Source organism: Morus notabilis, unplaced genomic scaffold (genome assembly GCF_000414095.1).
Source record: "Morus notabilis unplaced genomic scaffold, ASM41409v2 Scaffold729, whole genome shotgun sequence".
NCBI classification, from domain to species: Eukaryota; Viridiplantae; Streptophyta; class Magnoliopsida; order Rosales; family Moraceae; genus Morus; species Morus notabilis.
The window spans coordinates 32,280-45,306 of NW_010356787.1; the positions used below are offsets into that span (position 1 = coordinate 32,280).

At 34.1% G+C, this 13,027-nt stretch overlaps 2 protein-coding genes across 2 annotated transcripts; one reads left to right on the plus strand and one right to left on the minus strand.

Moving 5' to 3' along the window:
• Positions 1–1,320: 1,320 nt before the first annotated feature.
• LOC21388946 (vacuolar protein sorting-associated protein 32 homolog 2) lies at positions 1,321–4,542 on the plus strand. Its single transcript, XM_024161489.1, has 8 exons — positions 1,321–1,522; positions 1,660–1,768; positions 2,385–2,484; positions 3,131–3,216; positions 3,330–3,421; positions 3,511–3,625; positions 3,796–3,991; positions 4,231–4,542. The coding sequence occupies exons 2-7, from the start codon at positions 1,697–1,699 to the stop codon at positions 3,985–3,987; spliced, it is 657 nt and encodes a 218-aa protein (XP_024017257.1). The 5' UTR covers positions 1,321–1,522; positions 1,660–1,696; the 3' UTR covers positions 3,988–3,991; positions 4,231–4,542.
• A 5,466-nt stretch (positions 4,543–10,008) lies between these two features.
• On the minus strand, positions 10,009–12,663 carry LOC21388948 (meiotic nuclear division protein 1 homolog). The gene is made up of 10 exons (XM_024161543.1): positions 12,574–12,663; positions 12,079–12,159; positions 11,781–11,897; positions 11,524–11,562; positions 11,348–11,455; positions 11,174–11,236; positions 11,035–11,086; positions 10,880–10,924; positions 10,652–10,731; positions 10,009–10,406 (listed from the first exon to the last, which is right to left on the minus strand). Exons 1-10 carry the CDS (start codon positions 12,574–12,576, stop codon positions 10,338–10,340), a joined length of 657 nt encoding a protein of 218 aa, XP_024017311.1. The 5' UTR covers positions 12,577–12,663; the 3' UTR covers positions 10,009–10,337.
• Positions 12,664–13,027: the final 364 nt, after the last annotated feature.

Below are 13,027 nucleotides of genomic sequence, written 5' to 3' on the forward strand. Positions count from 1 at the left end.
GAGTTTAAAATTCGAGTTTTGCTACAGTAAAAGGCTTTTAGAAATAGTCACATCTAATATTTTTACTACAATAAAAAACTCTCACATAAAATTACATCTCAACTCAAGTCAGCGAACTTAAAATCAACTCACCTCCCGTCAAAACGTATCAAACTTGAACAACCTGACTTTGAAGTTTATCATAAATAAATGGACATCGCCATAACAAGCGAATGCGTACAAGAGTTTGCAAAGTATGCCGAATTGAAAATCATGCTCGCTGCTTGTATGGCCGAGCTTTTTCAGGTTGGCAAGTCAATGGAAAAGTTGGAGAAACATATCTCCTTGAATCTTGATGCTCCTATGGTGTGAGGCCTTAGTCATGGTTATAGTGTTTTTTTTTTTTTTTTTGTTTTTTTGTTTTTTAAATGTAGTTGCAAAAGGTGATGGTAAATATTCAACAAAATAAAATAAAAAGTCATGATAATGTGAATAATACGTAGATAAAAAAAAGGAATTTTATGATAGGGTAAGAAAGTACCATATTGGTGAGGCTCAATTTTTGCGTTAGGTTACATTAGTCTTTTATACTTTATTTATTTATTTATTTTGATGTGATTTTATCTATATCGTATTTAATTATTAACAAAATGAAAAATTATATTAGCACTCTAAATTATGAGTATTGTGTTATTTTCATCTATAATTTTTTTAATTTTATCAAATTACTCTTAGAACTTTGATTTTTTGATCATTTTGATCCCTGATACTAAAATGGACAAATGAGTAAATGACTAGTGAAATTTTATTAGAGATAATAGCGTTTTAATTGCATGGTATGCGAAACATAAAAAATAATTCCATTAAACGGAAAATATTTTTAGTTTTAAAGGGTTTTAGAAAACAATAAAGATAATATTTGCATTTAATGCAACTTATTTTTCTAAAAAACTAAGTTATTATGCCACCATGTCATGTTATCAATGTGAAATTTAAAAGTCCATCAATTTTAATGTCAGGAACTAAAACTGCAAAACGATTGAAAATCAAAAATTGAGGGAGTAGTTTGTTGAAATTAAATGTTCATGAATAAAAATGAAACAATGTGCATAATTTGAGGACTAACAATGTAATAACCCTAAAATAAAGAAGCAGATAATAATAAATCTGAGTACGTCGTCGTGTTGACTCCGCGAGAACAAAGAACCATCCCAACCGCTCACTAAAGTTGAACTGCGGGACCCACACGCAATAAACTAATCATCTTGCCGCCACGTGGCGAAGCCAATGACTCTGAAACAACGACGTAACGAAAAGGCAAAGCACCTTCGTTGTCCACTCCTTCTCTCAAACGCAACACGACTAAGAAAAGCCCCAAAATCAAAATTAAACCCAAAAAGACCGATCAAAAGCCCAATCGCTCTCTTCTCTTTTTTACTCCTTTTCTCACCATAATCCATAGATCTATTTCCTTTTTCTCCTCCGAACCCTAATTTTTCTTCTCTGTCCGATCCATCTGTTCAAATTGGGGGTTCAATTCGAGGTATGGAAATGTTTTTGCGTATTTATTGAGGATTTTGTTTTTAAAACGTCGTGATTGATCGGAATTATTTTTTTTATTTTTGACCTTCGGATCGATTTGAAATTTAGGGTTTTGTGCGATTTGATTTTGTTTTGCAGGAGAGCGAAAAGGTTTAGCAATCGCAAAGGATCAACCATGTTTACTCGGATTTTTGGAAAGCCTAAACAGGAAACCAATGCCCTAGCCACGTTAGACAAATTAAATGAGGTATAATTCCGAATTTCTTATTGATTTTTTCTATTGTTTATTAATTTCAGTTTTTTCCCCAGGAAAATTCGGGATTTTTTGTTGTGTTTTATTTTGATGCCTTGTTTATTTCATTGCATAGGTTTTATTGGTTTCACTAATGGGTTTGATTAAATTTTGGTTCTTTTATACAACTTTTGGTGCGTTTCTTTGTTTACTCTGCAGTTGTCAGTTATGATGGTTTCATTGTGAGCTTACTTGATGTTATATGAGGGAATGATCACTGTTTAGTTGGTCATGTTTTCTTTGATTGTCAATGCAATTACTTATGATATGGACTTTGAAGCTGTTATTCTTGATATTTGTAAATAAAACAGTTACGCAGGAAATTTAAGGGTATGTTTGTTTCACAACTCCGGTTCTTAACTTGAGTTGTGTACGTTAAAGAAAAATACTGTAACAAAGAAGTTGAATTTTAATTTTTATGAGAGAAAATACTGTAGCAATAGAACTTGAGTTGTGAAAAGATTTTGAGTAACATGTTTATTGACGTGGATATTGTAACAACTTCTTGACTAGACTTTTTTTTCTTGATCCTAGTTTGTTAGTTGATTTGTTATTCATTTGAATCATGCAGACACTTGAAATGCTGGAAAAAAAGGAGAAAGTACTACAAAAAAAGGCTTCCGCAGAAGTTGAAAGGGCCAAGGAATTCACCAGAGCTAAGAACAAAAAGGGTATGGTATAACTATGAAATGTGGTCTTTAAATGTCTACAATTAGGGAGGTCATGTATGGTAGAATTGAGAAAGGCCTCAACTGGGAAATTGGTTATTGGTTTAATCTCTCTTTGTTTTATGAGTTCTCATTTACTCTCTGGATGAAACCACGAGAGTAGACTTATATTACTGTTTTAACTTCATTGAATGCTTATTTATACCAGCGTTCTTGACTTCTTGATTAGTACCAGTGTCATTGGTACTGCATCTTGAACATGATTCTACTGGGTTTTCTGGATCGTACTTTCGCTCTGGTGTTTTTTAATATCTTCTACTGTTTTCACCTCCAGTTGAACTTTATACAGTCCTTTGATGCTATGATAAGCCGATGCTGGAGCTTTATAGTTCCCCTTTAAAAATTTTGCAATGTATTATTGTGCACTTATTCTACATCTACAGCTTTTCATTTTCTTGCAATGCTGGGGGGATTGAAATTTTCTTGGTCCTGTCTATGTATCCTGAAATAGAAGCTGTATCCTCAAAATTTATTTGCCCTGTTTATGTATATTCTAATATTTGATTTCTAAGCGACTTTTGGCCTTCTGTTTATGGTTTCAATATTTTATTGTTTATTGTTTGATATTGACTTGTGTTGCTGTTTGCAGCGGCTATACAGTGTTTAAAGAGAAAGAGGCTATACGAACAGCAAATAGAGCAGCTTGGGAATTTCCAGTTGCGCATTCATGACCAGGTGATCCTTGGAGTTCTATAAGTTGATGACTCCAGTGTTTTATGAAAAATTTTAGTTGTAGTTTTAAAGATGCTAGGAGGATATGGTTGTTGATTTGCAAATGTCTGTTACAGATGATAATGCTGGAAGGTGCAAAGGCAACAACTGAAACAGTAGATGCTTTGAGAACTGGCGCATCTGCAATGAAGGCAATGCAGAAAGCAACGTAAGTAGCAGTTATGTTTTATTTGGCATCTTTGCACTTAGAAGAATCTTATTTCTGTCAATGATTGATATACTATTTCTGTTGTACAGGAATATAGATGATGTGGATAAGACTATGGATGAGATTAATGAGCAGACAGAGAACATGAAACAGATCCAGGAAGCTTTGTCAGCTCCAATTGGTGCAGCAGCTGATTTCGATGAGGTAGTCATCTTCTGGATGATTTCCTTTTGTTGTATTTGTTTGATTTGTTCTGAAATTCATACGTTCCTTCTCCTCAATAGAGCATTCGCTCTTTTCATTTTCTTTTTACATGCTTTAATAGGCTACTAGTATTTAGCCGCTGAAAAGTTGATGCATTATTATCATTGCAGGATGAACTGGAAGCTGAACTTGAAGAACTGGAAGGTGCTGAGTTGGAAGAACAGCTTCTCCAGCCTGCAACAACAGCTCCTGCTGCTCCTGTGCAGGTCCCAGCTGGCCGCCAACCTGCTCGTCCTGTTCCTCAGAGACGCACTGCTGAAGAAGATGAACTGGCTGCTTTGCAGGCTGAGATGGCCCTTTAAGAAGGTCACTTATCAGTTGTATATGATTTTTCCATTTCTATTAGTGAATCAATCAGCAGGACTAATCTGCTTGGTTACCTTTTCGGGTGTCACATGTTTATTTTATCGTGAGACGATAGCCCTGCTAAAAGGGTCAAGTTTGTACGTTTTATGAAAATGAATTCAAAGGTTGTCTTTATATTAAGTTCCTGTTCTCTTGTGCTTCGCATTGAGAGTTGATTCTCATTGGTTAGTATGTTGCAGATATTTCTGGGCACCATAAGAAAAGGTCATGTAAAGAAGTGGCCTGATTGCACAGGGGAGATTTCTGCGCGTTTGATGCACATCCAGATTTCTGCGTGGTTTTAATCTTGAACGAACGTAATGTATATAAAGGTGGCATAATTGAACATTATCATAATCCCCCTTTGGACCTTTGTTATTTTGATTTCTGGAGCATTTGCATGAGTTTGCTTCTCCGCCATTGGTTTTCTCAGACAACTCTTTTGGAACATTTTTTCAATGTTTCAAGGCCTCCATCAATATATTGGTATCATGTAGTGTTACTATTACCAACTTGATTGTGGTATTGTCTTGTAGCCATTGTAATCATTACCGTCTAGTTACCATTGCCATTAGTAGACTTGGCTGAACTACCAGATGGGGGATTCGTACTGTTCCATATCCAAGTCAAATTGATTTAGAAACCCCTAATTCTGAGGCATGAGCATTTGGTTTGAGAAATGATGAGCGGCTCTGCGGAGTTATAACTCCGCGGACACATGGGGTGGGCCCCATCCCCACGTGTTGTAGAGTTGGAGCTGCTTAGCAATGCTCTTTGGTTTGGGGGTCTTTTTTAAATTTAATGGACATTTATTTTTTATATTCGTCTCTGATTTTGAATCATGATTCATGATTTTTTACAGTGTTTTTTCTCATAAAAAATACACGTAAAATGAGAATAATTTTAAATTATGATTCTGAATACATAAATCAAACGTTCTCTTAGACTCCACTGTTATTGAGCCCGAGACCCTATTTCGAGAGCACGAACCAAATAAGAAAATGAAAAAAGAAAACTTGCCAAGTTTATTCTAGAAAATTTGTAGCACTCATTTTCGTATCTTTTGGCATTTGAATGTCATTACTGTCAGAAATCCACACAACATTTATGATTTGTGTTTTTTTTTAAGTTCTCTGGTATGATCAGATGTCGATGACGGGGAGATCATCTTGTGTTCACAATTTGTTTCAGGATTAATATGACTTGGAGCTCTTATAATTTGCACCTATTTGTTGGAAATATTCCCTCATGAAGTGTGATCTAGTCTTTGAACTTCATTTTGCGTGTCTTTGGAGCCGAAGTTGTAGCCAACGCATTACTAATTTTTCAATTAATCATGTTCATACTTGTGTTGTGGTCAAAGATATCACTAATTTTTAAATCAATCAGACTCTTGCTTAAAATTATATGACTTCCTGTGTAAGAATTTGTAGGACTCAATGCCAGTATGTGGGTTTTCTTTTGGTTAAGCAGTTGTGATGCTTACTAAGATAATTATAACAAATTTTTTTTTTCAATTATACATACGTATAAATTATGAGATAAGTAAATTACAAAAATACTAAACAATGCAATTCTTTTTTCTTTTTTTTTTTTTAGGGAAAACAATGCAATTCCAAACACGCCAAAGTGTCGTGTTCCTCTGTCCATTTGTGCCAAAAATAAATAAATAAATAAATAAAATAAAATGCTAAACACCGGCAAGAACTAGTATATTTGACAAGATGTACCACTATTTGTGATTAGTTAAGCAATGACTGATGATCATAATTAGTTAGCAAAATACGGCACGCAATTATAGGACTAATAAATTAATAATACAGAGAGATAATAATTTGAATTTTCAAATTAAAAATAAGTTAAAAAAATCGAAAAAACATTGTGTATGCAAATAAATAGATTTAGGGTAATTGTGCGTAATTCAGGGTCAGTTTAGTTCGTTGATTCGAGTTTTTAATTTGAATTAAGATGTAATTTTATGTTAAAATTTTTTATTACAATAAAAATATTAGATATAATTGTTTCTTAAAATTTGTTATTATAATAAAACTCAAACTATAAATTTAAATCGATAAAATAAATGAGACCTTAATTTCTATTTTTTTAATTTTAATAAAGTAGTTTTCAACATTATTAAATTAATGTAATTAAGTTTTTTTTTTTGTCTATCTTCGTCAAATTACCCACGTTAAAATTCATGTGACCCTATTACAAAGGTTATTTTCATTATTTTTACAATGGTTATTTTCATAAAATCATGAATTTATTTAATTTGGGTAGATATTCTATTCTAATTTGTGACGTTGAGTTTTTTTCTTTACCCTCTTTTTCTTTTTTCTTTTTGTCGTGTCTTTTTTGGAGTTTTCTCTTTCTCTTCTTTCTTTCTATTCTTTATTTCTCTCACCCCCTTGCTCTTCTCTCTCTCTGCAATTCTTCTTCATATGAAAATTTCACTTTCATTTCTATTTCTGGTGAGCTTTCAAGAGACCCAACACCAGAAAAAAAAAAAAAAAAAAAAAAAAAAAAAAAAAAAAAAAAAAATAGAAAAATGTAATCATCTTGGCCGTAATCTTCTGGAATGATCATTCTCGCTCTGAGTGAATCTCTCTCTCACCATGGCTTCGACAAGTCGCCGCCAACAAGACTTTTCTCTGTTCTTCACCGGCAATTGGAGCTGAATCTCTCCGTACCCTTCATTTTCCAACAACCCCATCACAACGAAATCAAATTAGATCCTTATTTGGGTCATATCTCAAATCCAAAACCTTTTCTGGGTCTTCTTGATGCTCTTCCTCTGCTCTCTCTCTCGCGTCTTCATCCTCTCCGGTAACAGTAGGCCAGCGCCGGCGCCGGCGAGAGTTCACACCAACACCCAACAGCGCTTTCTCTCTCTCCCTCTTCTCTCACTTTCTCTATGCGGTTAACAAAAAATTGTCCTCCTTCCTTTCCTTAAGTTCCAAACAGGGCAACCCCTGCCGATTTCTTTCCATCACCGTTGGTCTTCTCTCTCATGTCATTAATGTTTCTGAATACGAATATTTTTGTCATCCATTTTCTTATGATATTCGCTCTCAAGCTTTGAACTGAAACTGGGTTTTCTTCAGATTCTGGAAATAATAATTTGTGTCCTTGGTTTGGATTTTTGGTCTATTTTTATGCTGATGTTTAAGGTAAGAAGAACAATATCTTTTTTTTTTTTTGGAAAAAAATAATCATTTGTTTTGCTCAAATCAATATTAGTTTTTGGATTTATGAGATCTATCTGATAATACCCATTTGAACGATCTACATGTAAAGATTGTTCTTTTCTGTTGTTGGTGTCAGATTAAAAAAAAAAAAAAAAAAGAAGAAGAAGAAATGAGGATAATCTGGTCTTTTCAGCATAATTATATGTCAGGTGAGGGTCACGTGTTAATTTGTGTTAGAAAATTGATAGAGAAACCGAAAGGATTTAGGCATGTTTTTTGGAAACTGTTATAAACATAAACGGTTACATTTATTTTTTTTATTATAGTAAAAAAATTTTACATAACATTATATCTTAATTTAAATTAAAAATTTAAATTAATGAACTGAGCGACCCTTAATTACACAAATTTAACGACGTTAGGAATCATTTTATTAAAATTAAAAAAGTAAAGATTAAAATGTCACATATTAAAAAAGTTAAGAATTATCTGTGTGAATTATTTATAAATTTATGTACGCAGAATACAATTATTTTAAAAAACTATAAATAAAAATTAGAAACCTGTTTCTTAAAAAAAAAAAAAAAAATTGTATTCAATATTAGCTAGCCGGGGTCAACAACTTATTAGAAACTATGGATGCTGATAATAACAATACTCTTTGGCATTATTTTGAAAGGGCTTTTGGATTTTAGGAGGGATTCGTCATGTTTCTCATGTTTTTGTTTTTTTGCTGACTACTAAGCAGTATTAAAAAAAAAAAAAAATCAGAAACCCACATTCGATGAAGCTTACAAGTTTACAACTAACCCCAAACATGGCGTGGTGATGTACACGCTGTCTGGTTTGGTGGGCTCTTCAAATTCAAAATTCTTCATAGACTATTGACCACACAAAGTAACCTCAAAAATGGATTCCACTTGTTTTCAAAAAAAAAAAAAAGGGGGGATTTCACTGAAGTTACCATTATGCAGACAAAGCACCCCCACAGTAAAATAATTAGCCACTCACAGTTTGCATTAAAAAAATGGAAAAAAAAAAAAATTTAGCCATTTAAGGGTTATTTAAAAGGAGCTAATAGTGATAAGATTGATTGAAAAGCAAAAGACTTTCAAATCCCATTTGGGATTTAGAGATGAAATGCTCAAATTTCCAATCTTTAAACAATGAACAGATTATACATTAGCAATAAGAGAAAAAAAAAAAAAGAATACTCATAAATGGAATTAACAATAATAAAATGGTGGGAAAATGAAGGTAACAATACATGATGATGATTGTTAGCGAAGCATAGACTAACAAATGTTTCTTCTTGATCTCTTTCCTTCCTTTTCTCTAAACAAAAATGGTCAGTGAATGATGTATGTCAGCACCAGAGCCACCAGCATTAGCACGTAGGCGATTCCTTGATCTACCGCTACGCCTGCATTAACAAATTTACCATTAACACCTTAACCCCCAATATTGATATATATACATACATATACATCTGTATAATACATACACATAATATATATATATATATGTGTGTGTGTGTGTGTGAGAGAGAGAGAGAGAGAGAGAGAGAGAACAAACCATCACTTGTTGGGGCAGGAGCTGGTGCAGCAGCAGAGCTTTGAGCATTGATTGAAGGAACTAAAAAAGCCATGACAAGTGCCAAAGCCGCCATAACCAAGAACTCAAATCTAAACACCTCCATTTTCACAAGCTCTTGAAAGAGGCGAAGAAAGAAGGAAAAATCTTCTATTGGGTTCTTGTTAAACTCAAAAGAAAAATTGTCTTTCTTAAGCAGGCGTTTCAAGAGTTTGGGTTTATAAAGAGGAAGAGAATGCCTGGCAGGTTCTTTGCACAGAGCAGGCCACTCGGGGCTTATAATTGCTGGTACATCGTAGGTAACTAATGTGGGGCCCTCAAGCAAGAACCTATGCCGTTGATCGGTGCCACGTGTAGGGTTAATAACGCCTGCACGTTCAGACTACAGTTATTGTCGAGCTGTGTATTGGTGGACCTCATCCAATGAATGGCGATTCCCACATGCCCATAACTATCATTGTTTTTTTTTTTTGGATCTTTCTTCTGAGTCGTATTAGGTATGAACGGAAATATTTATTTATTTTTTCCGAATTTAAAAATTTTCAGGTTTTGAAAACGTTTTTGGGGCGAAGAAGACGTTGCATAATTGAACTCTGACCGTTGGGTTGGTCCCACAAGTCCACGTGGAAGGATCCTATGAGCTTCCAAAACGGCAGTAACAGTAAGTATCTTTTGACGCCAGTTTTGAAAACCCCAGATATTTGAACCGTTATAATTTTGGTTAGAATTAGAGGGATTTCAGAGATTATTTTTTGTACTAATTTTGGTACCTCCAAAACATTTACACAAAATGCATTCCTAAGCTCCGCTTATTTTACCGATTCGAATTTAAAATTTAAGTTTTATTATAGTAAAAAATTCTGAGAAATAGTCATATTTAATTTTTTTATTACAGTAAAAAATTCTCAGTTAAAGTCACATTTCAACTCAACGATCTAAACGGGTCTAATAAACTTCTCAATATTGGTTTAAATTGGCAGATCTAATATGGTGGGTGCTTTAAGATATGAAATGATGAAATGTAAGACTAAAGGTTCAGGTTTGAAGGTAGAAATCATATGTGCACATTATGTTACTCGTCTCCCTTTTCCCACCCCAATTAAGAATTTTAAGAGCACAGAGAAAGTCCATTAAGGAACTGATTCTGGTTGAGTAATTTGATCAATTTTCAATTCAGCTACCATTAGATTTGTGCGTTATGATTCTACAACTGAAATGAACACTATGATGAAAATCTCAAGCCGGCATTTACAAACAGAACAGGCTGTCTTACAAGTCTACAGGGCACGCAAATCCCCTCATATCCAAACCGTTCGTACAACGATGATAACCCTTTTTTGGGATCAAATTTACCCTACTCTCAGAGCTTCAGGCATGTATAAAAACACTATCTAGGACAGCAACATAAGTAGAAGAAACAGAATTGCATGACAATTTTAGGTTGCATTACTAGTCACCAATGCATTATGTGCATTATGGTTGCACTTCATATCCCATTAGAAGTATGAGCTATTGCCTTCAAGTTTCTAATCAGCCACTGAGCTGAGTGGAACTGGTGATATCTCCAGGTAGTCAAAGTCATCTGTTATTCCTGCCTGCATTTGAAACCACAATTTAAGAAAAAAGACCAACTAGGAAACATGCTGATAGCTTCAACAGCAGCACATGGTTTCACCAGAAACTTGTAATAAGGTTTTGGGTCTCAACATGCCAAATTCAGAACTTATTGCCACGCTCACAAAACACGGGCATAGAACTGACTGTTTTGGCGGTTGAAATTTATAGCTTAAGCTTATTGGTCAAACATGTGTGGAGTGAACAGGAGGTTTGCTTTATCTACCTCCTTGTACAGGTTTTCAAGCTGCTCTTTGGCCTGAGGAAAATTGTTTGAACACCACTGCCGCAGTGTGAAAATGTTGTCTGCACAGTTTTAGCACGTGTTAGTTAAGAAGCACATAGAATACCACTACATAAGCTGCAATTCTCTGAAATACAAGCTAACTTATACTGGAAAAGAAATGGATTACAGACTACGAATTTAAACAATCTAAATCAATGAATGGAGAACCTGTCCACCGGTTAGCTGCTGAGTGGGCCACTTCTATTGCTTGCTCTGCCAATGTAACAATCACAATCAGTATGCCTACCCCAGAAGTTGTCAAGTAAGAAGAAATTAATGTATATTGAAAGTGTACGATTCAAACATTAGAAGAAATTCTCAACTCATTGCTTCAACGGCAGCTGGATCATTGTCCGCATACTGCTTTATTTCAGCCTAAAAATGACGAGGGAATGCAATTTGGGGCTTAAATGAATTTAGAATCCTTGGTTTCATTAAGGATCTGAAAAATATTTTCCAAACCTTCAACTCCATATACTTTTGCTCAATGGCTTTTAACTCCGCTAAAGCATTCTCTCTTTCATCCTGGAAATAGCTCGGATTTCAGATGCAGAACAAGCCATGTATTCATTTTCCTTGAACGAATGGTTAACTAATTCAATGCTGATTATACATAGCGTGTTTGAGCACACTCACAGATTCCTCTCGTCCTTTCTTTAAAGAATCGCACTGCTCCACAAGCTCTTGAAACCGCTTCTTACTGCTATGAAGATCAGATTCAAGTTTGCGATACACATTTCTCAGCTGCCAAAAATTCAACGTCAGTACAAGCAGGATAAGCTATTAGATGGTCTAGAAAGCACCTAATTCACCTGATTTCCAGCACAGCTGGGAAGACTCCAAAAATACACCTGAAAATTTCAACAAAAAAAAAAAAAAAACTAATGAATTCTGAAAAATCCCAAGCTAATCAACTTGTTAAGATATTTTATACGGTTACAGAATTGTTGCTGTCAGATATCTTCGCAGTTTCAAGTCCGTGTGAAAACACAGAAACCTTATCTATCTACCAAACAGCTAAAAAGCAAAACACTACTCAATTCAAAAGTATCCAGAAACATCAACTTACAGAAGTTCCTATCTTGTCTTTTGAAACAAGATCATCGTCCACTAGACTTTGGACGACATCTTTCACAGATTGAGAGATCACACCTTTCTTTGGTCCCAATTTCTCAAGTTCCTTGAGCTGAAATCATCAAAGAAGCGTACGAACAGGAAATTATGTTATTTGAGAAAAAAAAATCCAACAGAGTTTAAAGAAATTTCAAATACTTAAAGGAACTAATATCAAATAATAAAATTTCCAAAAAAATAAAATAAAATAAAATAAAAAAGGCGTATAAATGGCTTCAATTGTACATACTCACCAGGAAAAAGTCCTGAGACTCGTAAAAGATTTGAAGCATCTTCTCACGCTTCTCGTCCAGCGAAAGCCCTCTTTTCTTCGACTTTATCACAGGCGAAAAATAGAAAAAGCCATAAATTGGTAAACGAATAAATAATAGTTCAATATTCGCATATTATTTCAACAAAATTTTAACAAATACATGTTTATCAGAAGATTATCGGCAATACATTGAAGATTCAAAGCCAGATAGCTCCTTTCCTTGTCGCACATTTTCTCGCCAACCAAACAGAGCGAAAATGAAATAACTGAGTGATGGACTCACAGGCTTTATAACCGAGTAACGAGAATTACTATCTTCTAACAATCATCACTCAAATCACAAATTATTCACAACATTACAAGAAAAAATGCCCTAAATTCAATTGAAATCAAACAGAAACTTGTGAATTTATGATCTACAGAAAGAAAAGGAAAAATTTTAAAAGTTCATTAGAAATTACAAAGACTGATTTACCATCTAGATGACTGGGATTCTGGAACTCGAAGAACGATCAGAGCTTAGAGCTGATTAGGTCGAAGAAGCCTCCAAACTAGTGTGCCCTTGACGTTTTTGTGCTTGGCGGGAAAAAAGATTTTATTTATTTAGAGTAACACTTTTTCTTTTATCAAATTACCGAACTGTCCTCCAGATTGGGCTTATTTTTCATACGAAGAAACGACAGTCGTTTTCAATGCTTATTGTGTATATTTATATTAAACAAATTAAGAAAATGGTTGAACTTACCGCTAAAAATGTATGTGTCTATATTTTTTTCTCTTTACTGTTGATTAGTGCCTTTTTATTAACATAATTATTTAACTAAAAAGAATATTAATCAAGAATAAATGATAAAAATTAAAACTCGTGTACTTTTAAACGGTATTTATCAAGTTTTCACTAATAATTTAACTTGGTCCTAGTTCACACT

What these genes read in the sequence shown, in the direction of transcription:
- LOC21388948 (XM_024161543.1), bottom strand. An exon ending in AGAAAGGACGAGAGGAATCT is followed by an intron (nt 11,237 to 11,347) that starts GTGAGTGTGCTC and finishes AGCTATTTCCAG; the next exon opens with GATGAAAGAGAGAATGCTTT. An exon ending in TTGAAAACCTGTACAAGGAG is followed by an intron (nt 10,407 to 10,651) that starts GTAGATAAAGCA and finishes TTTCAAATGCAG; the next exon opens with GCAGGAATAACAGATGACTT.
- LOC21388946 (XM_024161489.1), top strand. Translation starts at nt 1,697, where the DNA reads ATGTTTACTCGGATTTTTGGAAAGCCTAAACAGGAAACCAATGCCCTA. An exon ending in CAGAGCTAAGAACAAAAAGG is followed by an intron (nt 2,485 to 3,130) that starts GTATGGTATAAC and finishes TGCTGTTTGCAG; the next exon opens with CGGCTATACAGTGTTTAAAG. An exon ending in AGTTGCGCATTCATGACCAG is followed by an intron (nt 3,217 to 3,329) that starts GTGATCCTTGGA and finishes TGTCTGTTACAG; the next exon opens with ATGATAATGCTGGAAGGTGC.